The 27,972-nt window shown below is 36.5% G+C and overlaps 3 protein-coding genes across 4 annotated transcripts in view; 2 read left to right on the top strand and 1 right to left on the bottom strand.

Moving 5' to 3' along the window:
- The first annotated feature begins 267 nt into the window (after positions 1-267).
- Positions 268-12,151, top strand: aqp9b (aquaporin 9b). Its single transcript, XM_041984381.1, has 6 exons — positions 268-513; positions 1,327-1,453; positions 4,095-4,232; positions 4,991-5,109; positions 6,459-6,676; positions 11,783-12,151. The coding sequence occupies exons 1-6, from the start codon at positions 412-414 to the stop codon at positions 11,943-11,945; spliced, it is 867 nt and encodes a 288-aa protein (XP_041840315.1). The 5' UTR covers positions 268-411; the 3' UTR covers positions 11,946-12,151.
- Positions 12,152-15,505: 3,354 nt separating this feature from the next.
- On the top strand, positions 15,506-24,610 carry lipca (lipase, hepatic a). Of its 2 annotated transcripts, none has more exons than XM_041984380.1 (9): positions 15,506-15,754; positions 17,583-17,764; positions 18,073-18,252; positions 18,388-18,505; positions 19,731-19,964; positions 21,736-21,978; positions 22,275-22,386; positions 22,799-23,017; positions 24,373-24,610. In XM_041984380.1, exons 1-9 carry the CDS (start codon positions 15,673-15,675, stop codon positions 24,485-24,487), a joined length of 1,485 nt encoding a protein of 494 aa, XP_041840314.1. In that variant the 5' UTR covers positions 15,506-15,672; the 3' UTR covers positions 24,488-24,610. The 2 variants fall into 2 exon arrangements, with proteins under 2 accessions (XP_041840314.1, XP_041840312.1); XM_041984378.1 differs by having other exon boundaries at positions 17,580-17,764.
- An 11-nt stretch (positions 24,611-24,621) lies between these two features.
- Positions 24,622-27,972, bottom strand: part of adam10a (ADAM metallopeptidase domain 10a) — a 35,948-nt gene continuing 32,597 nt past the window's right edge. Inside the window, exon 16 of the mRNA XM_041984371.1 lies at positions 24,622-27,866. Coding sequence (XP_041840305.1) covers positions 27,760-27,866 — 107 coding nt within the window. The 3' untranslated portion in view covers positions 24,622-27,759. The remainder of the gene's footprint in view (positions 27,867-27,972) is intronic.

Below are 27,972 nucleotides of genomic sequence, written 5' to 3'. Positions count from 1 at the left end.
GTCACAAATTTTCCAGTTAAAATATTATTTATTCTTATAGCCTATATGACTATATTACGGGTGACTTTTCGGACTAATTTATGCTTAAACTTTTAAATGTGAATGCAGTTCTCATGCAAATATGTTATTTATTTATCATTCATGTATTTTTCCCCCCCAGACACTACCAGGGCTGGATGGCAGTGCAGGAACGTGGAACGCAGACTGTAATCAGAAGACCCCTTGTGGTTATGCAGGGAAACGGATGCAGAAAGCTTAACGTGCCCGTCAGCCTGCCGAGCGCCTCACGGTGCGAGCGCACCGAGTGGGAGGCGACAACCTGCACCGACAGCTACACACAGACTCCGTCACAGTTGTTGGCCGTTTGTTGTGGTCCGAAGAAGACATCAAGGAGCATCAAGACGGACAAAAATGGAAAATGAGGGCAGAAGAAAAATGAAGGAGAAATTTGGCCTGAGGCGGGACATCTTTAAGGAGTTCCTGGCGGAATTTCTGGGGATATTTGTCCTGATAGTGAGTACCTCCCTCTGCACCTGTCATTCAGCGTTAACAGTCTCTTTAAAGCTGTCAATCAGCACGCTAATAAGGTGTCAAACCAAGTCTCCGTAGACTGGCTGCTACTTTTCAAATGTCTCTATTAACAGATAATAAGAAACTCCCTCTTTCATGTGCTCAGCTGTAATTTGCTCCTGACAGACTGTTTGTTGAGATCACAACAAGATGTGACTAATGCAGTGTGGGACTGATTTCTCTTCCACACAGCGCCTGCAAAAGTGAGGCGTTTGTGGTACATTTAAATACATAATTACAAATATTTGAAGTATTTCCATTCTATTGAACTTATAAAATATAAACATGGAGTTAAGTTAATTGTACCTTTTTTTAGTCCTTCTTTTACTCTTTGTGTTATTGTCATTCACTCAAAGAGTTGCCAATGTTTCAGTTATTTTGTGCTCCTGGTCTTGCATGGGATGGCTTCCACCTGTTAACCCCTGAGCTCCACCTGTCACCTTTAAGACTCTGCATTAAATTCCTGTGATGGCACATCAGAGGAGAGATGCAGCTTCCCTAACAACCCTTTTTATTTTTGGATGACTGCTCTCGCCTCAACACTTTTTTTCCCCTTCTAAATTGCTTGTGCCTTTTACCTAATAAATGGGGGATTAATCATTGTTTTGAACTCCAGCATGGACAAATTGTCTGTGGCAGTCGGAGGCTGTTTGTGGACAAGAGGGTTAGTGTTAATGGTGGGTATAATTGGAATAATTAAAACAATGAGCCTTTCTACCTCCAGTCTTTGTGTTTTTGTTCTCATCTATGTCCCAGCTCTTTGGATGCGGTTCAGTGGCCCAGACGGTGCTGAGTAAAGGGGCGCTCGGGGAGCCGCTGACCATCCATGTTGGTTTTACTCTGGGAGTCATGATGGCCGTCTTCATGGCAGGGGGAGTGTCAGGTAAAAGTGGCACACATGTGCATCTGGTATTCATTATAATTTCACATGATCCACTTTCACAACTCTTGAGACAATGGATTCTTTCATTACCACTTATCTGGTCAATTAGGTTAATAAATAAATTCATTGTTCACTCTGTAAAATGTTAGAATATCATATCCTCTGTTTACAGTGACAGAAACAAGCGAATAGTTGCATTGTCACAACTGAGAAGCTCCATCTAAAAATATTAAGCATTTTTACTTGAGCTGATCTGATCTTAAATTTTGTTACTGGTTCGTTTGTCATTTGATTAGTTTGCAAATCGTTTCAGCTCTGCCTACAGACACGCTGACAATAATGCCAATTTGTTTTTAGCTTGCTTTCTAATTCTAAACGCTGTTTTCTCTATTCTCTGGTCCTTACAAAAAAACTGAGTCTAAATGCACACATATCCTGGATAAAAATATAGCTTACTGTCAGGAGAAGACAAGTCTGCAGACTTTTTGTCTCCCGAATAAATCCATTGTTTTTTGTTGGTTAGGCAGCATTTCAGTCTGCAGGTTTGTCAAATGTTTCTTTTCTGTTTAAAAAGTGGTACTTGATGTTTCATGCTGCATAAAGCCACAAATACTAGTTGGTAGCAGAAGTGGGGTGGGATTTTAGGTCTGGTGCATTCTCTTCTAGGCTACTCTCCGTCTCCTGTCTACATGCTCAAATTATTTAAAGGAAGACCCCCCCCACTACTGACTTGTTCTATGAAGCTATCCTCCCTGGTAGACTGGGAGGAATTGCAACTATCATCAAATTTAAAAAAGAATGGATGAAACGTGGCTTTTGATGGGACAATAAACAATGGATGGAATATTTAATGATGTGTAAAAAAGTACGGTGCAACTACACTCTCTCCAGTGGAATTGAAAACCATATGCCACCACCTCTAAAGCTACCCACATACTGATTTATTCATCTTTCTAACAAGCTTCTTGTGCTTGGACAAGATTATATCTGAATATTTCTTCACTACAGGCAGCTAAGAACGGGTGCACAAAATCTTATTTTTATATTTGATTACACAAACTAAAATAGATAAGCAATAAAGGAAAATAGGTGCATTTTGCAAAGCATTTTTCTATAAAGTCTCTAAAACTAGAATCACAGTCATGTTCGGGTCATGTGTTTGATATATCACTAGTGTAAGAAATGTTATTAATAATATGTATCAATATTCAGTATAAATTTTTTTTAAATACAAAGATTAATTTATTATTTTACTATTCAAGATGGCTGCTGTTGCCATTCTCATTCTATACTTGAGTTGCATTTTTAATAAGAGGAATGGGAAAGCTTTAGAAGAATAGTAGAAAAGCCTGAGGACAGGGAGGTTAATATATGGAGAGCTTTTGCTGCATGACTGGGCCATTCAGCCCTGGGGTCCACAGCTCAGTGGGAAGCCTCTGTCCAACGACATCTCTGAAGATGATCATAGGTATTGGACTAATGAGCTTTACAGGGGCATGGGTCTCTCGAGATGAGGGGGGTCAGGTGTGACAAGCCTGGCTTTCTGGACTTCCCTGACAGAGTGGCCCCATAGGAGAAGGAAACACAATTGCGTTCACTTTGTAGCCTAAGATTTTGGATGACAGTGTACCGTAAGTGTGACACATCATGGCCACTCTAATGACCTGCAGTCTACGTGTGCCTTAAGCAGATTCAGGCAGATTATGTCAGATGCAATTCAGACAGGCAGGTCTGGCTGGTTGTCGTGGTCAGTGTTTGTGAACAGGATGGGGAGATTAACAATGGGCGCATGGCTGATACCCCCAGTGGTGTTACCACATCGAGGTCAAAGCCAAGATCCCAGAGTGTTAAATAAATGACCCCACACTGCCATCACAGCCCAGTAACAATTGGCTGGAATGTGTTCAACACGCCTCTTTGGGACAATGTGGAATGAAGGCAAACAGATACGAAGGCACACAAGCACAGTGTGTGAAAGCATCCAGAAAACCTTCTGTTCGACTGTATGAATCCACCTCACAGTGAAAAACTGAACCCGAAACTGCAAAAAGAAAAAAAAAACTTAAATAATCCCTCTCGTCTTAGTCACGGAGGATTTTACATTTGATTTAGAGATTAAATGACTTGGTAGTCAATTAGATAACTGACCCTTTTTTGATCATCCTCACCATTAAATGGGTCCTCTCCATAAATTTTAACTATGAAAGTTTTTGAGCAAGACTTAAAAAAATTCTGAGTACAATCCTTTCAGTGGAATGTTTTTTAAAGTGCCTGTAATTCAGAGCAGTACAACCACAGAACATCTCTTCGAAGCTAAATTTCATGCAAAAATGCTTCATTTTGACTTGTCAGATTTTGTAGGATTTTGTTTTTTTTTGTTTGTGTGTGTGTGTGTGCGTGTGTTTGCGTGTGTGTCTGTGTGTGTGTGTGTGTGTTAGATGTGTTAGATGTGTTAGAATAGATGTGTGACTGCTGAGTAGCTTTTTGGGAACTGAGTTTTCATTAGTCAACATATTAAACATATTAAAAGATATATATATATATATATATATATATATATATATATATATATATATATATATATATATATATATATAATGTATATTTATAATATAAATATGATTTTGTTTCATGGTTTCAGGAGGCCATGTAAACCCTGCAGTCTCTCTGGCCATGGTTATTCTGGGGAAGCTGCCACTCAAGAAGTTCCCCGTGTATGTGGCAGCACAGTTCCTTGGGGCTTTTGCTGGATCCTGTGCTGTTTTTGGTTTGTATTATGGTGAGTGTTAACTTTAAATAACTGAGGTTATTCAGCGGATAGTCTTGTCTATTTACAACGTAGTGTTATTCTTTGCAGTTTACAATAAAATATATATTTTTTTAAATTAAAATTACTATGATTTCTGGGCTGTTATTTACTTTTTTTAAAATCATAACATAAACTGAAACGTATGCTTAAAAATGGTAAAGTTATCTAATTTTCAAGGCACCAGTGGTTTACTACACAAACTGCAACATACGTAAGACTTTGTATTATGTGGAACTCACAAATATAATATTACATAACCATCTCTTATTCAGGTGTACTCCTAAGGAGTTAGGAGGGGGTGGAAAGTGGTTTTACATCAGACTATCAGGAGAAAGGACTGAGTCTCATCTAACTCTGTATTGTACCAGGACTTCTAACTTTTTTACTTCTTGGTCAGTTAAAGTTGGTTAGAGTTAAGCACACAAAATACATGTTGTGTGAAATATGAATAAAAACACTTTCTGGTACAAAACAACAACCAATGAAAAATATCACCATCTCACATTTTCTTTGCCTTCATTATGACACAACTATGTTTTAGACAAACATGTCCATAAACCATTTTTATTATGAGACTGGTCTGGTAGTTGATAAAAAAAAAAAAAAACAATGAGGAAACTAGTACTTAACTCCATATTATATCTCAATTAATTCATCTAACTTTGTGAAAAAAACAAAAGAGAAGAATTTTTAGTTAAACTAAGTTAACTACATTTTCTTTTCTGCAGATGCATTGATGGACTACACCAAAGGAGAATTTGCAGTTACTGGTCCAAATGCCACCGCCAACATATTCGCATCTTATCCTGCAGAGCATCTCTCAGTCATAAATGGGTTCGTTGATCAGGTGGTGTTTAAAAACTATTATTAATTTCTTTTGATTGCAATAGGACTGATTTCTGAACATGTCATTTATTTAAAAAAATAGTACAAAGAGGTGCAAGGAGAGATCAGTAAATTAGTTAAATTGAGGACCATTATCTGTTTTAAGTGTGCTGTGCCTACACACACAGATAATCAAAGATAATGTAAAAATACAATATAAAAAGTGAAAAGTCTGATATAGTGCATCACAGTATTTATATATGTATATATTTATATTAAGAATTGTATAACCTAGCCGATGTTCCTGCATATTTTTGTAACCTTGTGTGAATTATTAGCTTTAAAGGGCTTTGTTTCTGCTTCATGTTGAATTAGTGATTCCACTGAGGTTGCAAATTTAATCCAACAGGAACATTAGACTACAAGGAATCCACTAGAGCATAGAGACATGCACGTTAGCCTGCATTTAATGCAGTCCTGGGCATGAGCGTGAGAATGAGTAGACATAAATAAATTCTTTGCGGATGTATGAACAATTTTGCTTCAGTGCTCAGAATAACGACCATCTGCTCCAGATGCATATGAAATGGGAGGAACACATTGGTTTATGAACTTATAGAGGCAATGAGGGGGTTAAATATCAGAAGAATATAAGGTGCATTCATGATAGTTTGTGGAAGACATGAAAGCCTAACACTGTGCTTATTTTTAGAGGTTCTTAGACATCAAAAAAATTAATGTAATTGGTGTTATGCTTCATTGTTACATTTGTCAAAGAACTATAGTATGGTGTGTTTTAATATATAACTTAGTCAAAATTTCAACAAAACATATATCTTTTAAACAATACAGGTGACAATAGGTGACCACGATAGTGTTTGGTAATATAATTGGTTTAGTCTTCTCAGTATAAAGCCATAAAGGGCAGTACAGTAAAGCTGTTTGACATAAACTGAATCCAGGGGAAAGGGGAAGACCCTTAATAAGCTTAGAAAAAACACAGGACAGGGGTCATAGCAGCAGATGAGGTGACTGAAAAGAGCAAATACAGCTACTAAAGTAAACTTCAAGTACAGTTTAAAAGTTCATCTAACATCAAAGCCCCTGAAAATGCTCCATCTTGCCATTTTAGCAAAAGATAACCAGATCCTCTCCAAATGGTAATGCCTGCTTCTTTTACTTGTGCTCAACATCTCCACAAAGGTTTTGTGAAATTTGTCTTATTTATTTTGTTGACAAAAGGGCAAACATACAGGCAGAAAAACAACACTGAAAAGTTTCCTCTTCCCTGGGTCTTACCTTGGCAAATACATTATTCTGGCAGGAATACAACTAATGTCACGTAAATGACAGGATTCTTCTGTTTTCAAGGTAATTGCAACTGGAGCACTGATCCTGTGCATCTTGGCAATCACTGACAGGAAGAATATTGGTGCCCCGAAGGGCATGGAGCCTCTGTGCGTTGGTCTGATCATCATGGCTATTGGAGTGTCCATGGGCCTAAACTGTGGCTATCCAATAAATCCGGCACGAGACCTCGGCCCACGGTTCTTCACAGCTGTGGCTGGGTGGGGCATGGAAGTGTTCAGGTAATTTTACTGGTTAAGAAACACCTGTTAACATCTGCTGTCAATTTCTAGGGCTATGCTGGGATTATAACAAAAAAAATTTACTTAAAAATAAACTAAGTCAAAAACCCAGAGTTTAAGCGAGTGGCTGCATTTTCATCCCATACGAAGAGCAGTACTTCTACCACCATCTCTGTTCTTGTCACAATCTGGATAAATATTTCAAACATGATGCATCTGTTTCCTGCATTTGAAAAAGGGCTTCGGGATGTAAGTGAACAGGGAGACTTTCTCTGCATATAAATATGAAATATTTAGCAGATCATTACCAAAATGGAACCATTGTATGTTCCTCTGTCTCCCTGATATTGCATCTTGTTGAGGTCAGGTTTAGTCTTAATTTTGCTCATGTGCATATGCAAAAGATCCCAAAAAGACTTTGTATCTAATAATTAAAATACCCTTAACAAAATAAATAATGCAAAAATAGTAAGAATAAAAAAGTTTGTACAAATAAATTAGCTATGCTTGGTTAACAGCACTGTAAAGCAATGTAGTCTGTTTCCCAGGCTCCGCCAACACGTGACTAAAGATGTCCATTTCACATGGACCACTATTATGCTCTTATTAAGTATGGCTCCTGGTAACCCAGTCTTATGACAGAAGATAAATAAGCCGTGTTGGTTCACAGTGCAAAGTACTTCAGCTTTAAAACAAAGCTTCAAAATGATCCCGCTGACATGTTTCATTACTAAGATCCTGACACAAGTACAGATATGATTTTGACTCCTCAGCATATCAGTGTCAAACCTTTGATGAGCTCCTATCTGATGATGTCCACTTTCCATGTCTCAGTGATGACAAATACTTGTAGAATTAAGAAATGGACAGCAGAAAGTGCTAATCCATGAACCTTCACACAAGAGATTTTTCTATGGAAGTGTATAGCTGCTACACCAAGTACAAACAAGACTTCTGTTATAATGTAAAAAGTTTATTGTTCCAACAATATATTATTCGTGTTAACAATATTTTTTTCACATTTTTACATACCTATCACATTATATTAAAAATATTATATTTTTACAATATGATTAATATCTTGTTGTATCGTGATAACATATTGTTATCTGCATAGTTCAGGGTTTTCACACTTTGATACCCCCAATGAGGGTTTATTCAGCATCGGTCTTACATTTTTTTTCTCCAAAGTCCTCCAGTCAGTAAAATTTAGTCTTATGTTGACCATTTTCTTATCTTTTACTATTTAACTTTTTCTTATCCTCACTTCCTTCAATCACATCGTCTTAGGATTCTCTCTTGAATCAGCCATGGTCCGCGTACGAAATAGCCAGTGTTGATATCCATTTGCAGGCATGTGACATGGTGCCATAAAGCAAAATGGAGGAGTCACATGATGCTCTGGGCTGGAAAAAAGTTGTGAAGTGTATTTTCTCAGTTCAGGGATGCTGCAGGACAAAGACAGCTCCAGGGATGTGCATGATGAATGTTAGTGTGCCATCAAAATAAGTCAGAAGGACAGAGATTTAAGGTTGGAAACTTTAGTATTGCTTTAATGTGATTGTGTTTGAATGAGGAAACTGTGTACAGACAGCAGATTATCTCTCCATGTCTCAACCCAAGCATGAAGTAGAACTTATTCAGGACCTGTAATTTAGCCATTTTATTGATCTGTTTCACCTTTGAACTATAAAACTCATGTCTGTCATGACTCATTTTTATCATTTGTAATATTTGTTGGAACCAAAACTGATCAGAAAATTTAAAGTTTGTTTTAGATTTGTTTTAATTTTTTTTTAATTTATTACTGAATAATTATTTTACTGTACCAAACATTACTTTTCTCCTAGTTATCAAGTGTAATTATATAAAGGCATCAGATAAGACCCATCTCTCTGAACTGCAGCTGCAGTAAATTCTAAATCAACAAAAGAGATAGGTTTTCATCCAATGTCACCAAACTGTACATTTCAATCTGAATGTTGCAAACAGAAAAAGGGACAAAGTGCACCTCTCTTTGACTGTCACTTAGGACTTTGTTCAGAGTGTAAACAAAGTTATCACACCATATGAATAAAGTGAACAGTTTGAAGCAGCAGACTTTGGATGCACTACTGCTGCAGAATATCTAAAAAAACACAAACTGCAGAAACAATTTAAGGCTGCCTTGCCTTCTTCTGTTCTTTTTTCTGTGACAGACTAAAATATTGATCCACAGTTCTGTGATCTAAACAGAAACCTCCCAGTTTATCCTAAAGCTTAATCTAACTGAGTGGACTCACCTTCCCACATCTCATTTTTATTTAAACTTTAATTTTTACAAAAGTGATGTAGTGTGTTTCATGGAGAGTTTGAACACATTCCTCTGGTCATCCTTGTCAGAATCTCTGTTTTGATCATTGGTAAATAGGTGCTGTTTATGCCTTTGCCCTCCATGCCCGTCATCCTTGACCCGACACTGGACCAATCTTTTTAACCCCTGCCCCTGAAAGCGTCTGTGCATGTCACTGCTTAAATGCATTGAGAGGGGCTGTTATGGTTGTCAGACTAAGAACAAAACACTGCTTGGATAATAATGGTGCTTTTAGAAATGCCATATAAGCGCAGGTCTGAGTTAAAAGGCTGTTCAATACAACTGAGGACATTTAAAAGCAGCATTCCTGATTTAGCTTGGAAATAACACAGTATGAATTGGATTGAGACCATCCAAAGACTTGATATGGTTGCTCATACCACAGCTTAGATATTGCCAGATGGCTTTTAAAGTATGACTTTACAAATATAGAAAGAATGTTTTAATGAACGACCAGGGTTATATAATCACATAGACACTAAATCTGGCATAATCTTTTACACTTATGATTAAAAGCAAATGCAACATCATGCAAAAAAGAAAACACTCATCTCAGGCTGAGAGTTTCTAGACATTACATTTCTTTCCAGCCCATGCATGGAGCAGTGTGACCTAGTGGGAGACTGTCTCCTGGTTTGATCATCTTAGCATTGGCCATAGATTAAACTGTAATCCAGACATCTCCCTCCTCCAGTCTACTTCTTGAGTGCCGTCACAACAAAAACATGACCTGTTTACTGTTGTGGTTCAACCTTTCTACCAGCGTTAAAGGCCTATACATCCACTTTGGCCTGAAATACTTTATAAGCTCCCTCTGTCTCAGTAAACAAGTTTCTCTGGTGTACACCAGAGTAAAAATGAGGGCACGTCTAACAAGCAGAGCTCATTAGGACTGTAATCTGGGATAACCCATTACAGGTAGGATGATGGTACTACAGATACAAACTACAGAGACAATGAACATTATTTTATTGAAAAGTACAGCAGCAGTTTAATAGTTTAATTCTATAAAACTGGAAGAAAAGAGACAGATTAAACAGTCAACAATGAAGCAACTGAGGTGAAAAATATCCTGATCATATGTGTCTAGCAAGGTCAGACCACATCTTAGATTTCCCACATATTAACTGTTTTGTGTCCTTTATTAAGCTATTTTAAAACAACTAAAGCTGAGTTTCAGACTTGTATAATACATCATATCAATCAATCATTTACTTTTATTTATATAGCACATTTCACAACAAAACATTTCCAAAGTGCTGCACAGAAATCAATATACCATAATAAATATGTGGGATCTTTTCTGGGAATTCAAAAAAAGTTGGACCGTTCAGACAATAAATTATTTTCTTTATGTCTGAGAATGACAATAGTAAAAACATAACTAATTTCCTAATTATAAAGCTACTGCTCGCTAGTTCATTTAAATCTATCATGCTCTTGCGAAAAAAAAAGTCTGTTTTACATTATTCGAAAACCCCACTATCTCCCACTAACCTGTGACTTACGGGAGCAATACGTCACATGAAAGTTTGACATTTAAACGTCAAATGTCAAGTGTCAAATTCATGTCAAAAGACTCTGCAGCTGTATTTATCAACTATAGCTTCACCTGGGGCCTGTTTCATCAAAGTAGAATTACTTTATCCAGGATATGAAAAGAAAGCAGGACTTGACTAAGCCTCGTCAGAGCATCCTGGCTTATTTGGTTTCACTAATGCCAAGACAGACTAAGGAGGAGCAACTAACCATATGCAGCTAGCCTGGTCTGGATCAGGCTAACTTACTGCTTTTGTGAAACCAAATCAAGGATAAGTTCAGTCAGGATAACAGAAAAACCCTAGACTGGAAAACCCTAAATATCTTATTTCAGTTTTGTGAAGCAGCCCTCTGGTCACGATGGGACCAAAACACTTGATATTCAATGAGACTGCTGCACTCAGGGATGCAAGAGTGGGCACAGCTCACTTTTTCTATACATCAACAGATGATTACTGACTGTAATGTCTCAGATGGAGGTTCTTATATGACATAAAAATAATAAGATCAAAATGATAAAAATCAAACTTACCTGCCTGTAGGGCTGCTCAAAGCCCACTCTGTCCAGCAGTGAGGGGCTAACATACGTGGTGCAGTCATTAATATAGAAATCCTAATTACAATATTTTGATGGTCATGCTTAAACTGTTGTCCAACACACCCCTTAGGATTAAGTATAATCTCTTTATCTTGACATAGTTTGCTAGTCTTCCTTGGAGTAGTAGTCACTGGACACAAGTCCACTTTAGTGCTGATGCAGCCCTCACAGTGCCACCTTTCGAAGAACGAGCCAGCTATGACATGAACATATAAACTGGGAGTTTGGCCACATTTCTTAATAAAACTGATCAAAGATAGATAATGATGACAGAAAAAAATAAAACCCATATCTAGGAAATAGCACCATACACATTTAAAAAATATATATACTGTTAAAATAGTAACAACTAATATTGCTATTGAATCAAATATTTAAAGAAATTGTATCATCCCAAATGAATATTATATAAAGTTTTCCATGTAAACTGCCCTAGTTTCTACTTCCAGTTTATTTTGAATGATATATTAAATGTATAGCATAGTGTCACTTGACAAAGTCGTTTCAGAGTCACAGAGAATCTATTTTGGGATAATTTCTTAATAACAGCACTGCCAGTACATGATGTTAAACTGCATCTTGTCTAATAATTTATACTTACCTGTCCTGTCTGCAGAGCTGGGGGCTGTTGGTGGTGGATCCCTGTGGCAGGACCCATGGTGGGTGGAGCGGTTGGAGCTGGGATTTACTTTCTCTTCATTGACTTGCACCAACCTGAGCCTCAAAAACAGGAGGACAACAATGTCCAGGACAAATATGAAATAATTACTATGAGTTAAAGTTTAGAATAATGTTATAGGAGCAAATAAAATAGAAAAAGCCACATTTTCATGTATGAAAGCAGTCAGGAACATTTCTACATTTATAAACTGGAGAAAATTTACAGTTTAATACAAAGCAACAGAACCTGACTAAACTATTTTCTGGTATTTTATTCATATAAACTCATAGCTATTTTATGAAGAATTTAAAGTCTCTTTTGTAGGAAGTCAGGGTTTATTGGACAAGGGCTCTTTTATGTCACAAAATATTAAAGATCTTGACAAATGTTTTCCCTTTGGACTTTAAGCTTTTCATAATTGAATAACCTTGCATGGAGAACCTTTTCTGCAACATGAAGCATTCTTCATTATCTGTTTCCTAACTGGGACCATCTTCTCGTTAGAACTGTTTGCCAAGTCACTGTACAGCATTTTTATTACTACTACCACCGCTCTCATAACAAATAGAATACATCTGACTAAAGAAACTGTTGACTTAATGAAGAATTTAGTAATTTATTATATTTTAGCCAATATAATGATTTGTTTTATGGAATGAATTTTTATTCAGTTTCACTGCATCTTTTGCGTGTGTGTAAAGATTTTTAATTGTTTAATATTGCTTGAAAAGCTGTAGTTTTAATTACACACACACACACACACACACACACAGAGAGAGAGAGAGAGAGAGAGAGAGAGAGAGAGAGGTACATATATGTAGACAATCCAGCCTTAAAATATTATACTGGTATTTTAATTGAGTCAGTACACATGCTGCATAAGTGACAAAATGCAAACTCTGACCGTAACTGTTTACAGTGAAAACTCATAAATGAGATCAAGTAATTAAACTCAAATTTGTTGAATTTTTTTTTGCAAAGATCAAAATGATGTTTAAGACGTCTGTTTTATTATTTTAAACTGAGCTGGATCACAGATCATATGCTGTAGGCACAACTGTCACAGGACACGAAAAGCATGTAGACCAGTGTTGACATGAATTTGGACATTAGTTGTTGCTGAAGGCAAAATTTGTTGTGATGTTAAATTGTTTAGTGCACTAAACAGCATTTTATAGCAGCACAGTGGGTATGTGATGCACTAAACACCTTTTTGGCATTATGATAATTAAGATTAGTTTGTTTTGCTCTTGTAAAACTAAAAAAAAAAACAATATATTACTGTTGTGGGGTGTTTGCTGAGAGCTTGTGTCAGCTCTGCTTTCACAAAGAGTAATTTAATGTTTAATGTGTCCATTGTAAACCCTGTGCTGCATGTGGCCTCTGTTTTAATCAGAATAATTGTAGAATCTTAAGAGTTTGTACACTGAACCAGCTCAGAGAAATGGTTTAGAATAGAATAGAAATACTTTATTAATCCCTTTGGAGAGTCCTCAGGGAAATTTGGGATAAATATAAATATATACAGTATTATAAATTTGGGTTTATATACTGATACTTGTTTTCCTTATCCCACACTTTTACTTTATGTGTTTTGTCTTTAGTGGGAGGACTCATTTTAATCCTGTTGGCTAATGTTTTTAGTAAGTATTGTTTTCTAATGTAGTTTACCACTATTATTTTTAAATCATTGTTTCATCCACCCCCGCCTCCTTTTAAACTCTATCTTAGCATAAATTTTTTTATTGTTTTTTATCATCATCATTATTATTATTATTATTATTATTTGTCAGTTTGGAGAAAGTAAATTGTTATTCTAAAAATTATCTTTGGTTTGGTGTGTAACAATATGAGGTGGCACAATATTTTGTGATACAAATGTGTTTTATGTCACCAAATGGTCTGCTATGAAAATTGTAGGAATTTATTGTAGATGTGTGCACATAAAGAATATTTTCCCACTGATTTTTTTTTCTGGAAATGCATCTAAAAATAAATCAGATATTGTGAAATTATTTTGGAAAGCTTGATGTCTAAGGAGAAATAAATCCTTAATTTTTTTATTTGCATAACTTCATCATTACACCTCAGTCAATTATTGTCTGAACTATCCATTCCCAGCAGACACAGCTACATTTCTGTTTACCGTAACAACCTCTGAGCATTGTTTTGCTCCTGATATAAACCTCAAGCGTATTCTTACTTTAACTTAAAAAAAACAAGCCTTAAACAACTCTTTAAGGGTATCTGAAAGCAAGGATTGACCTCTGTCCCCAGGTGTAAACCTGAACTGGTTCTAGTACAGGTATCCACATCTAAACAGGCAGCTGTTTCCAGCAGCCATTCATCCTCTAAATTCAACTAAGAATCATCCGTTGCCAAGACAAGCAGTTATAGCAGAGATACATTAGAAACCTAAAACAGGGCAGACAAGAAAGCTTATGTAAGCTCATGGAAAATGGATGAAGAGCGTTTTGCAGTTCAGTGGTTCCTGTTCTCCAGAGAATATCCTCTGTTATTCCACATTATAATGTACCACAACAAGCTCCTGTATATGAGCCTCTTATATGACAGAACATCCTCAGTCTTCTGTCTTTACCCTACAGTAGTTGTATATTTCAAGTCAGCTTTGATTTCTTATTTTCCCCCAGTTTGATTGAAAGTTAAGATATACTCTTCACAGCTAAAACAGCTCACCCAGATAAAGACATAAAAAAAGACATACATTAATGCACGCAATGCTTGGAAAAGCAGATGTGGTCATCATGTTTGCAGTTCAAAACTGTTTGTTGGCAGATGTGACATTACAAGTCAGTCAAACTGGAATTTGACTGTTTTGCCGCTGGAATGAATGCCGGTTTACACAGTTTACAGTTACAGTGTTATTCAGCTCCAGCTCATACACTCACTGAAGCCTAACTATGACAGCTGTGTGTACTGGTGTGTTTATTTGTGTGTAAAATCTGGCCTTATTTAGCAGAGGGTTTGTCACTGATGTTTAAAGGAAACTTATGTAACAACAACAATTTAAATAATGGTAGTAATACACTATAAATCAGAGCCCATATGGCTTACAAGTCTCAGTGAAAATACATTTTTTTCTACCTCTATCAGACAAGAAGACAAGAAAACGTGACCAAGTCTGATGTGATTTTCCATTCAGCACACACTGAAACTATTACACTTTGTAACAAGATCAAAAGAACTCATTAGGATAGGTTTAAACAGTTTGAGCCCTGCACAGAGGCTGTTTTATAAATGTATATACATCTAAACAACTCGGGATCCTGGGCATTCTTTCACACTGGACCACATTGTTTTCTGCTTTGTATCATGGTTTTGGCCGTTTTTAACTGATCTTTGGAGAACCAGGTACACAGGATGCCTGGTTTTATCGGTTCAAACATGTGTTGTAGCAATGCATAAAAATGACACATTTTATTATGTTATTGTGTTTTGGTCACCGGTACATGTTTCAGCCAGTAACAGTTTGTTCTGTTTTTTCTGTACTTGTAAGTGGGCTTGGTTAGGGTCTGCATGAAGTGGCCAGCATTGTTAGCCACTATCTGCACATTGTACCACATTCCCTCCCTGCTCATACCTCTGCTCTTTCACAATGTGTTCATTCTACATGGCCCAACCAATCAGGTTAGGACTGAAAATCCCTGATCAATAAACCATGACTCCTTTTCTTTCTGTTCAGTACAGTAAAATGACTGTACTGATTTCAAATTTTAGGACAGCAGCAAAGTTTATTTAAAATAGTTTCTACACCAACCATCATTCCTGCATTTGCAGACCCAAAGCCTGGTTTAAAGGAATTTTTAAATGATCCGTATAACAACATGTCTGTGGTCAAAATCCTGTGTTGTTTGCTCTTAACACATCACCTCAGTGAGGGGAAGAAACTCAAAGGAAGCAGAGCCGGTAAGCAGAAAAACAAATCGCTGAAATGCTGTGGGAAAAATACCTTGGTTTTATGGATAGATACATGAAAAATCCAGATTGATTGGTTGAGATTTGACATATTTTTAAGATATTTAAGATATAGTGTAAAGTTGGAATATTGCACGCGTGTTGATGGTGTAATGGTTAATTAATCTTTCTTATACTTATTGCTGTTTGTTCAGATGTAAGGCGCAGTGTAATAGATAAAGCTCCTGGGGTCTGCTTTCAAACAAGAGGCACCAAAGTCACTAGAAAATAATTCAATTTGAACTTTTTGTGGATCTACCAAATGTTTATTTAGATTTATATTTACAACCATAAATGAAAATATAAAGTTTAACTATATGAATACGGGTGAAACATTGAGTGAAAAGTATGCAAGTTTTGCAGTTTCTCTGCTAGAATTTAAAACTGACCCTCCTGGGTTTTTAACAAGGCTCACCTGTACATTGTGTGATAATTAAGCTGCACGGTCTGGTGCACTTTCTCTACTTTTGTGTGAAACTTTTTATCAGATCTGCCCTTTATTCAAACAAAGATATGTCAGAATGTCTTTACCTCTGCATATTCTTGTTAGTTTGTAAAATAGTTTATTTTTGTGGTGTTTTAAGAATGAATTCATTCAATTTGATTATCAAATTGTGTGTCATTTTACCAACTTTGTTCATGTTACTGATACACTTGTATCAGTAATGGTTTGAACCATATAACACTTGTATGGTTCAAATCCATTCTGTTTTTATATGATTTAATTATTTTAAATGTTGGAAAATATATTTTAAAACATCACAAGTTGTTTTATAGCTTGAAATAGGTTTTATTAGTCAAATTGAATTACTTGAAGACAGTACCAAATCTATTTACATACACTATGGAGTTATAATAATTTTTTTTCCTCAGGGTTCTTCTTAAATCTCTTTCCTCACAGATTTTGCTTAGCAAATTAAAATGTACTTTTCTTTTAATAATAAGTTTTGCTTTATTACAGAAAGCAGTGTGTCATTTACACTGCTGTGAATGCATTTTAAGTAATTTCAGAATGTGGTAATCACAGCAAATTATATCAGTAAATTATAATACTAATACTAAAATTAGAGTGGGGTGTGTTTTTGTTCTGTTACAGAGTCGGGCTGTTTTGAATTACTTTGCATATCCATATGGATAAACCATCGTTACAGTGTAAAAACTCATCAAAAACAACATGGAGCTTTATAAGCAGTTAGATGAAGACGTATGATAACTGGATAATTACTTTTGTTACTTTCACTACCAAAATGTTTTTATCAGGGGCTCCATATCTGAAACCATAAGTAAAGCAAAATGTTAAAGTGATCAAATAAATAAATAAATATGGTGAGCAGGAATTGTTATAGTCAACAAAGGAAAAATAATGCTAGATTTCTTTGGATCAAGCTCTGTAAACTTGGTTAGTGAGAACTCTGGACTGTGGTCGCAGACCTGTTGAGGGAGGAGGAGTTTATATGAGAATTTCCACAAAGAGATTCAGTGGATGAACTCAAGGTCATTTCAGCCAAAGAGGTCTGCATAACCTGGAGAGTCAAGTTATTCTAAACAGGTGTAAGCCAACCTGCAGTCCAAATGGGAAGGAAGAGGAAAGCATTGGCTGACTATATCATAGCATTAATTATAACATTCCTTCTGCTCTAAATTGGATAAATAAAGTCAATTTCCATTCATTATTTGTAATTATCCCTTTCAATGTACATATATGAAGTTCATGCTCCAGAATGGAGAGTATTCATGGAAAACAAACAGAAATCTTTTGTGCTGTTTAATTTCTGAGGAGTAATGAACACGGAGGAGAATGGTGTCCTGAAGATGAAAGGGCCGTATGCCAGCAGCTCAGTCTTCAGACTGTTTTTAGGAAGTGAGGACACCTGCACACTGAACCCTCTGCAGCTGCACACTCTCACCTCCTGTGGCTTCAACAGTAGTAATCCCCTCATCATCATCACTCACGGGTGGTCGGTAAGGTCAACTCCCGCTTTCTTTACACTTCACTGATTTCAGTCACCAAATACAAAACATGGAACTTGACTACAGGGGAGGAAACATTCAAAGGCCTGAAGCATACCAACAAATGACTAAATGTACCTAAATCAAACATAAATGAAGTTATTTATCGACAGCTGAGCATTTTACCTTATTTGTTTGCTTACAGACTGTATACACTATCATTTTTGTCTAACTGCAATGCATGACAATGCTGTACATAACAACATGCCAGATTTAAAACAAAGAAACTATCAGCTTTCTAACTATCAGCTCTTTTCTAGGTGGATGGTATGATGGAGAGCTGGGTGCTCAGACTAGCTTCAGCTCTCAAGAAAGACATTGTAGATGTAAATGTGGTCATCACCGACTGGCTGACCCTGGCTCATCAACACTATCCCATAGCCGTTCAGAGCACTCGCACTGTTGGAAAAGACATAGCTTACCTACTGCAGTCTCTTCAGGTCAGAGAGCTGTTCTCCACTTAGGACATCTTTTTATGAATGAAATTAAATCTTGAATCTTGAATAAATTTTCTTATTGAAGACTCACCATGATGTACAGTTACAAAATAATTCATAAGTAATAATACTTCACAGGAAAACTACCAGTTTCCAGTAAGAAAAGCTCATCTGATTGGCTACAGCCTGGGTGCTCATATCTCGGGATTTGCTGGAAGCACTCTGGAAGGTCCAGAGAAAATTGGAAGAATTACTGGTAAGTTTTTTCACGATCTTACATCAGAAACATATTTCAACTTCAATAGCCAAAATAAACATTGAAACCCAAATGTAAAAAAAAAAAAAAAAAAAAAAAACAATTGTGGAAAATTTAAATAAAAACAGGAAGAAATTACTCAAATCAGGGGTGCCCAAGTTTGGTCCTCAAGATCTACCATCCTGCAACTTTTAGATGCAACCCTTCTCTAACACGTTTGAATCAGATGTCATCTGCATGTCATTCAGCGCTGCAGAGGCCTGGTAACGACCCATTTGATTCAGATGTGTTGGAGAAGAGTTGCATCTAAAAGTTACAGGATGGTAGATCTCGAGGACCGGACTTGGGTACCCCTGACTTAAATCATTCAGAGCTCTAACTTAATTGAAAACAGCAGAGAAAGCATGTAAAATGTTGAAATTCAAGAATATCATTGCTTCCATGTGCTCATTTTGAATATAATGCCAAAAACAAATTTTCTAAAGAAAAAAGTTGAAACAGGGTAACAAAAAACTGGAAACATTATGTAAAGCTTAAAAAAACACCTGGTGGAACGTTTCACAATTAATTAGGTGAACTGGAAACAAACAAGTGGCATGATGGGTTTATAAAGTGCATCCCAGATAGGCTGAGTCTTTTAGAAGTAAAAATGGTTAGTAGGTTCATCACTCTGTGATAAACTTTAAGGGCATTACAATGATTTAAGATTAACATTTCTTATCATAAAATTGAAAGAGACTTTGGGAATTTAATCGTATGTTAAACATAATACAAGTTAAATTCCACCATGACCTTTTGACCCTAGATAAGAATGGGATTGAGGGTATAGGGGTGCATCTGTTAAAGCACCGTCAGTACTGAGCAGTTTTTCTTATGCAGGTTTTTGAGCAACATCTGCATGCTGATTTTTTTGCTTATTTTTTCAAAGGAAGGTCTAGTTTATTTCAGTAGGACAGTTCAAAACTAGTGTCTGCAGGCATCGCAGCAACATGCCAAGGAAATCCTATGTAGTGAAAGCGGGTACTGAACTCCTCAGTCCTCAGTCAAACAAGGTGTGGTTAACAAATAGTTGGTGAAGTATATATTCTCTGTGTTATTGTTATTTGTCTTTACAAATTTAATTTAGGTAAAGGACTTTATTAAATTGTAAATCAGATTTTTTTATTTAAATACTTCAAAAACTGGTTTATTGCATATTCTAAAATGACATATTCTGTCTCTCTAGGTCTTGATCCAGCAGGGCCGCTGTTTGAAGGCATGTCTCACACTGACAGACTGTCTCCTGATGATGCAGAGTTTGTAGATGCCATTCACACCTTCACTCATGAGCGTTTGGGCTTCAGTGTGGGCATCAAACAAGCTGTTGCACATTATGACTTTTATCCCAATGGAGGAGACTTCCAGCCAGGATGTGACCTGCAAAACATTTATCAGCATATAAGCGAGTACGGATTATTAGGTATGATGAATAACATACTGCAACACCTTAGAAAACTGATATAAAAACACCCTGTATGATGCTCTTATTGTCTTCAGAACAAAAAAGAAATCAAGTTTTCCTCCCAATGATACGTTTATTACATTCTTAATGCTGAGGTGTTGGAAAAAAACTGTTACTGTAAGTGGTAATGACAACAAAAGGGCATCTAAGGGATAAAAAAGACTACTTTTGATGCATTTGAGAAAACCATAACAACACAATCTTAACAGGCATATATCACAGCTACGATCAATTAGACCCTGCACACAGCTGAAAAACTGGCATTGCTGTTAAATTAGCTGTAAGCTTTCTCATTAACAGTCAATTATATCTGCTCATTATTTTTGCTCTCCTTTAATAGAACAAATTACAAACACAACTTTATGATGACAATGAATGATGCGAAAAAGTGTATCCCTTTGAAATGAATTTTCATAAAATAATGTCTTTGAAAGTTCTTTATTAATACTGGGACAGTCCTCCATTGAGATTTTAGGATATGTCATTACCACTGAAGTGGTGTATTTCACCTGCACCTCTGATTCATGATGTGTTCCTAACTCTAACAAACTTAAATAAAAGTTTTAATACCAAAGCTCAAACAGGTAGTTTGTAATGGTTAAAACAGTGCAGATCCAAAGCAAAAAGAAACAGCATCTCGTGTAGAGTTTTTTTGTGGGATTCAATGGAGAAGTACACACGTTTATTTTTAAATCAAAACCTCCTTAACCTTCTGCAGCATCCATGGTATTTATTCTAGCTCTATTATATCTCTATTATATTTAACCAGAACACAGGAAAATTGGTTTTCTCTCTGATAACATAACTCTCTGGGCCAACAGATCTACTCTACACTGTCTGACACCTTTTAAATGGTAGAAATAACATCAACTTCTTAACAGACTCCATCAGAAAATGAGAACAGGATGTTCAATGAAAACAGAAAGTGACTGCTTTGAACTCATTCATGTATCAAGACCTGCACCCAAAACACAAATGCCACCCTGATATATTCAGGGAAGACTCACATGTGCACACTTGTGTGTATAAACAAATTCAGAACAAAACAGTCATTTTAATGTCTTATTTATTTATTTTAGAGTTTTCTTTGGGTCAGTCTTTTTCTCTCTGAGTACACATGCAACTTTGGTAACTCACTGTGCTGTTTTTCAAGGCTTTCTGGTTTGCCTGTTTGCGTGCTTTATCATAACAATTTTTTTTTTCATAATTGGTCTTGCCACCTCAAAACAGTGGTATGGAAGCCATATATTGGGTACTAATTCATCTTTTCCTTGTTGACAGTTTCTCATTCTGTGTTCATGCAGATGCGTTTATTCCCCCTAGCCCCACAGAAGTGGCTCTGGGAATTGTGGTGCCTGTTAATTGAAGACACATCTGCATAATATAACAGTGATAACCACATTAAAGCATCTGTCATCCTCTTGAGTTAATTGACAACATATGCCATTCTCAGCTCTGTCCATCCATTTTAGCTGAGCTGCCTCCAAGCAACAAGAGTCTACTCATAGACAAAGGCTTAAAGAGCAGAGAAGTGGCACACTGAATGAGGAGATGTGACAGAAAAACAGACTGGATATTGTCAGGATTTGGTCATGATTAACTCAATCCAAGGATAATGGTCAGGCACTGTGACTAAGTAACTCAGATCAGCATAGTTAAAAAAAAATAATGATAATAATCTGTGCCTCACCGTTTAGATTTCCATAAAAATTTCTCAATTTTTCCACAGGCCTTGAACAAACAGTGAAATGTGCTCATGAGCGGTCCGTCCACCTGTTCATTGACTCTCTGCTGAATAAAGACAAGCAGAGCATGGCTTACAGGTGCAGCGATAACGATGCTTTTGTCAAGGGTATCTGCCTGGACTGCCGGAAGAATCGCTGCAATACACTGGGCTACAATATCAAGAAGGTCCGCACAGCCAGAAGCAAAAGGCTCTACCTGAAAACACGATCTCGGATGCCTTTCAAACGTATGTAGTTGTCTAATTCACCAAATGGGCTCAAGATCTATTTAAATACAAATATTGTGTGCTCAAGACTTCCACCCAATCTCATATTTATATATTCACTATCAATGTGTTTTCAATAGAGATGTAGTTAAATGATAAAAATAAAAAAATAAAAAAAAAATCAAATGAAGTGGAAATTCTAATGTTCCATTGTTCCATTTTGCCATAACTAATTAGTCCAGACATACTAATGTTAAGATAAACGTAAGCTTCTGTAATAATCTCTCCATTGTTTGTTTCTGGCTCATTTTCTGCAGTCTACCATTACCAGTTTAGGATCCAGTTTGTCAACCAGATGGAGCTTGAGCCCTCTCTCACCATCTCCCTCACTGGAACAAAAGAGGAGAGCGGAGACCTCACCATCACTATGTGAGTACTGGACCACCCCCCATCAGGTTCACATCACATCTAATAGCACGTCTTTGACACATGCAATATGCAGCTGAGCTCTCAACTCAGAAGGAAAGAAAGAAAACATGTTCAGTAGAGCAACGGAAACACATGGAAAAATCTCAAGCTGCTACATGAAAGAAAACTATAAATGGGGATGATGGAATAAATTATTTAAACTAGACACCATTCCATGACAAGTGTGTTATCTTCTTGTTTTGTATATCAAAGAGCCTCAGGCAAACCAGTGCCAGCAAAGACATCTCATCAGCTAACTTTGTAAAATAAATATAATTTCTATAATATGTATGACAGCCATTTTCAGGATCTTATTTGCATCTTATTTAATTCTGTCTTGTTTGTATTACTTCCTTCTGAAATTCTCCACCAGTGATGAAAATATTTCAGGTAACACAACCTTCACCTTCCTGATCACACTGGACAAAGACTTGGGGGAGCTGATGATGCTCAAGTTAAGTTGGGAAGTATCCGCTCTGTGGACAAATGTATGGAGCCGGGTGAAGACCATCATTCCTTGGGGGGTCCAAGCAAGAAAACCGCAGCTTACTCTGGGAAATATCAGTGTCAAAGCAGGGGAGACACAGAAGAGGTACAGCTTGTTGACACTATTCCATTATTGCATTACAGGTCTAATTTTAAGTAAGGTCTAAGTACAAATTTACTGTTGACAACTAAAAGTAGAAACAAGTAGGATTTAGAGTTGCCATAGTCTTTTAATACCAAGTTTGTAAAATGTTGTAAGGCTGTGCAAAATGTAACAATCAAATGTAAATATTAGAGGATTATCACCATCCATATTTAATTTGAAACAGAATTTGAATTAAAAAATTCACAAAAAATTATTCTTAGGGAACTTTAAAAGGAACCTTTTCAGTACAAGTTTAAATAGATACAGTTTAATACAATTCAGCTCTAATTTAATTAAATCCTATATGGTGGTTGTCTTTATATAATGTCAGTTAATTGAAAGTAGGTCTAGGCAGGCTGAAGAGGCCAACAGATCATACTGGAGCTTCAATTCATTTTAATCTCCTGTTCTGAGCATGCAAAGGGTGACAGTGGAGAGCAAAAGCTCCTCTAACAGCAGGAGAAATCTGATAGAAGCAGACTAAGGAAGAGCAGAGAGCAAGATGAATGCTGAAAATGTTCTAAGATGTGTCCCATTTTTGCGTAATATAAGATTTCAGCTGACAAACAGATCAGAGTCTCCGTCAACATATTTGTGTATCATAATAATCCAAATATTTGCAGTGGGTGACAATCTGGACCACAGACATATCATTTTGTCTCCTGCACAGCAATGCCATGTATATATATATATATGCATACACATAAGAATGTGTGTGCTTTAATGTACATGGCAAGTTACCCATGTCACGTGCACTAATGCAACCTTGCTTTTTTACTTTGTTTGGACAAACTTTTTACTCTCTTTTCAGAGATAAAAGTCTACAAGTCAGAGTTCTCTTTAGCCCAGAGGATACAGCATTTATGGCTTCCAAAATGTTTTGATTCCTTAGACCAGGAGTGTCAAAGGGCCACAGGTTTTTGTTGTTTCCTTGCCCCAACATACCTGATTTAAATCCACTAACATCATACCGTACTACTAGACAAGCAGACAAGTAAGCTGCTTCAGTACTACAAGCTTTTTACAAAAGTAATATTAGGAATTTAAATTAAAGATGGTCAAATGTCTGCTTTTACATTGCTTTGTCCACTTTAAGTGTCACTCCAGACAGTTGAAATAAAGAAAAAGAAAAAAACATAAAAAAAAAAAAAAAAAAAACCCTCTCACTGAAATTGAACCGTCATACTATTAGTGCCATCTAGTGGATTCTATCCACACATTACTTGAAGGGTGTGATTCTCCTACACTGCACTGATCTTACACACTGTGTGGAAGTAGCTCAAGGTCAGCAGAAATGTTTCTTTTCTCTTTTTTAGGACATCATTTTGTGCCATGAAAAATGATGGACAACAGCTTGAAGTGTCTCAGGCTAAAGTGTTTGTGCGCTGCAAAGAGGACGTGCCAAAACAACGCAAAAGGAAGCGCAACTAATGGACTGGTTTAGGTTACTTAATCAGTTCAACAGACTGAAGATCTCTGCTGAGACGCCTGCAGGATGATGACTGGAGCAAGCCTTCCCCCTTTATGTTGAGGTTGCAGATTTGGGGTTAATAAGAAATCAATCATTTCTGAAATAAGCAAAACATAGTTTTTTTTTTTGTTTGTTTTTTGTTTTATCACTAAATCCATAACCTGCTTTTTATAAAATAGTCACTTATGTTTTGTAAACCATTACATAATTATTTTAATGCATTTGGAAAGCACACAGTGGTTTCCCGAACCAGGCCAGAGTATCTGCAGAATAAACAAGACCACATTATGTTGACTTAGTCAACATTAATTCCAACAGATGTGACCAATTTTATGTGTAAGATGATCGGCTATCATTTGATAAAGAAAAAATATTATGGTAGCACACATGTTGATTAAAATCACATCAGAGCAACATATATAAACTGTTTTCTATTCTGTTTTGCAAGATTTTTTTGCATGTGTGCGCATGCATGAAGGTTCATACAGGAATCATTTACAGTCTAAGACACTGTTTTAATCCCAGAATGATTGAACCTGTAAGCTCTAGCAATAAAAACACAGATATCAGGTGTCCAAACTAAAATTTTGCCCGTGTTAACTCAAAATGGCATTAAGGTAACAACATTAAGTACAATGAAATGCATTTGTCATAGTAAATGTACAACACCAGTCAAACTGTTTGGACAATTTTCCCATCAGCTTTAATGGGAAAGTGTATCCAAACGTTTGACTTGTACCTATGGCAGTACTGCAGCTCAGGAGGTAAAGTGATCATCCTTTAACTGGAACTTTGCTCATTCAATCACTGACTTTCCCCATTTCATTTGTTAGAAGTCCTCAAGAAAGATACTTAACCCCACATGTATCCTCAATGAGTTTGATTGGTTGTTGGTTTGATTGGTAAACTTCAGTGCATGCATTGAAACTATTTTACTATTATGAAAAAAACTAGGGGAACAAAGTCTGATCAATTCTGGTTTATTAATACATTTCAAGTAGTTCAAAAGAAATTATCTCTGCACAGCATCTTTGCAAATTTTGTAAAATTCCTTAAGTAAACAGAAAAAGAAGAAGAAAAAAAAAAAAGAAATGAAGAAAAACAAAATTCAAGACATTGTATAAAACACAATAGCCATTAAAATCAGACAGTAGTACTAAATTTTTACTATTTTGGATGATCTGTTTAAACCCCTTCAGTGCATATTTTCCCTAACATGACAACACACATGAAACATGAAGACATTCCCCAAAGTATCAACCCACCAAATATTGCCTACACATACTATCCACACAAGCAAAAAGAAGAAACAATTTATTCAGAAAAGCAGCTAACACACACCCACAAGTCTCCTATCCCCCCAAAAAACAAAAAGATGACCAGCAGCACCAAACAAAACAAACAAACAAAAAAAAAAAAAAAACAAGAACAAAATCAGGAAGAAGCAACACAGAAACTTTGCTGCAGCACATAGACGTGATTTAGTTAGGAACACAGATTTTTTCTATGTGCCCCATCAAGAGAACACATTAAAGGCATTTCTCAGTGAAGAGCCCGGCTGTAAAACTCTGCATAGAATCTGACTAATCAGTGGCAACAGCGTTGAGCTGCAGTTGTGCTCCATGTAACTTTTTTTTGCCAGAGTGATGACCTTATCCAAGAGTTTTCAAAATGTATGAACTATAACTCTGCTGTATTCTGTGCCCTTACTGACCTGTCCATAAAGTCGACCTGACCAGACTAAGGACCACTCAAGTTAAAACGAATGAATGCTGGGCTACAAATTATAGTTCATAGCAAATCCTGAGGTCTGGAAACATACACTGCCATGCCACATTTCCAATGCATTTCTTTTATCTTCATTTCCAGATTGGATGACAATGCTCACAAAAACTACCATCTCACGCACTTTCTCCACCTCAGAAAAGATCTCGGACACTAAAACACCAACTTCATACTGCTCTTTGTAGGCACAATTCAATGCAAATTCTGAACTGCAAATAAAAATCCATAAAAGCTAAATGTACAATCACATGTAAACCAGAGAGGTTCTTTATCCGACTACAGAGGCTGAGAAGATTACTCTGATTTCTTTTGGCCTTTCCTTAACTGTAAGAAATGATGGACAAATCACAAGCACAATACAGATAGGACCATCATGTTGTGACACTGTCATATTAACTCCTATAAATAAAGGTTTCCTTGTCTGCAGAGTTTAGCTTAACATTCTCCTCTAACTCTTCTCCCTCTGAATGTAAAAATAAATGCATGTGTGACAAGAGTGGTAAATCAGTGACCAGCTGCAATACAATCAGGTTGGAAAAAAAGCTATTTTATCATCATTTATTTCATTCCCAGACTATATGCCTGGATGTAAATACGAATGCAAAAACTGATCACAATACCTGTAAATGCTCTGTTTCTAATAAATGGTGACTACACATTTTAATTAAGGTCATATATCGCCATTCTTATTGTGTGACCTGCTTCCAACAGGCTTCAGCCAGCAGGGACTGTACCCTGAAATATATATATGCAGTCATCTTTAAACTTGTTTTCAATTGTTTTATTGATCCTGAGAAAGTGAATTAAAACAGTAAATAAGCATATTCATTCTGAAAATAAATTTAATCTGAACCAAAACAACATCTAAAAGGATGCAGAACACGTATGCCTCAAAAACTAAAGCATTGGATTGTGTCAGTATTCAAATTGAAAACACTCATCACGCTGGCAAAATACAAGTATTCCTCCAAAACAATGTTTCAATTCTGTTTTTGATTGGCAGAAAAAAATTAATGTAACTTGCAGTCCTGCTATCATGCTAATGATGGCAGCAAAGAAAGAAAAAAGTTATACAGATGGATGACAGAGGAAGGCAATGTTAATAAAGCTACTTCTCTCTCCTCCATTCTGATAAAAAAAAAAAAAAAGAATAAAAAACCCAAAAGATTAAGACCACATAACAGATCAGTGAATTTCTTCCCCTGACCCTCCTTTGAAAAATTATTTGTCTTCTATAAAAGCTATGTGAACCACGGTTAATCTGGCTCTCAGAGCTGAGGTGCTGATTGACTGTTAAGCCCCCCCAAAAACATTGGGCGTTGTCCATTAAAATATTTTTCATGTCCAAGTTCTTTGAACTTTACAATGCATGGTAAAGGTTAACTCTTTGGAGTGAAGTGCTCCCGTTGTAGGCACTAGGAACCAAGGCAAAGAGAAGAGCAGCGTCTCAGCGTCTCATCTGTCCCATTTGATAGTTCTCTCTCTGCTGGGGGTGGTAGCGCGGGCCCTGGGACTGTTGATTTGCACCCTGTGCTCGTCTCCTTTTTAATGTTCCTGGAGGATATGGATACCTCATTATATGACTGTCAGAAAAGTTAAAGTTGGCAGAAGACTATGCATGTACTTGTAACAATGTAGCGTTCAAGCATCCATCTTTGTT

Source organism: Melanotaenia boesemani, chromosome 1 (assembly GCF_017639745.1).
Source record: "Melanotaenia boesemani isolate fMelBoe1 chromosome 1, fMelBoe1.pri, whole genome shotgun sequence".
Classification (NCBI taxonomy): domain Eukaryota; kingdom Metazoa; phylum Chordata; class Actinopteri; order Atheriniformes; family Melanotaeniidae; genus Melanotaenia; species Melanotaenia boesemani.
The sequence above is the reverse complement of the archived record's forward strand: the minus strand, read 5'-3'. Positions and strand labels throughout refer to the sequence as shown.

What these genes read in the sequence shown, in the direction of transcription:
- lipca (XM_041984378.1), top strand. Translation starts at nt 15,673, where the DNA reads ATGTCTGTGGTCAAAATCCTGTGTTGTTTGCTCTTAACACATCACCTC. An exon ending in TCATCACTCACGGGTGGTCG is followed by an intron (nt 17,765 to 18,072) that starts GTAAGGTCAACT and finishes GCTCTTTTCTAG; the next exon opens with GTGGATGGTATGATGGAGAG. An exon ending in AAGCGAGTACGGATTATTAG is followed by an intron (nt 19,965 to 21,735) that starts GTATGATGAATA and finishes ATTTTTCCACAG; the next exon opens with GCCTTGAACAAACAGTGAAA.
- aqp9b (XM_041984381.1), top strand. Translation starts at nt 412, where the DNA reads ATGGAAAATGAGGGCAGAAGAAAAATGAAGGAGAAATTTGGCCTGAGG. An exon ending in CATGGCAGGGGGAGTGTCAG is followed by an intron (nt 1,454 to 4,094) that starts GTAAAAGTGGCA and finishes TCATGGTTTCAG; the next exon opens with GAGGCCATGTAAACCCTGCA. An exon ending in TAAATGGGTTCGTTGATCAG is followed by an intron (nt 5,110 to 6,458) that starts GTGGTGTTTAAA and finishes TCTGTTTTCAAG; the next exon opens with GTAATTGCAACTGGAGCACT.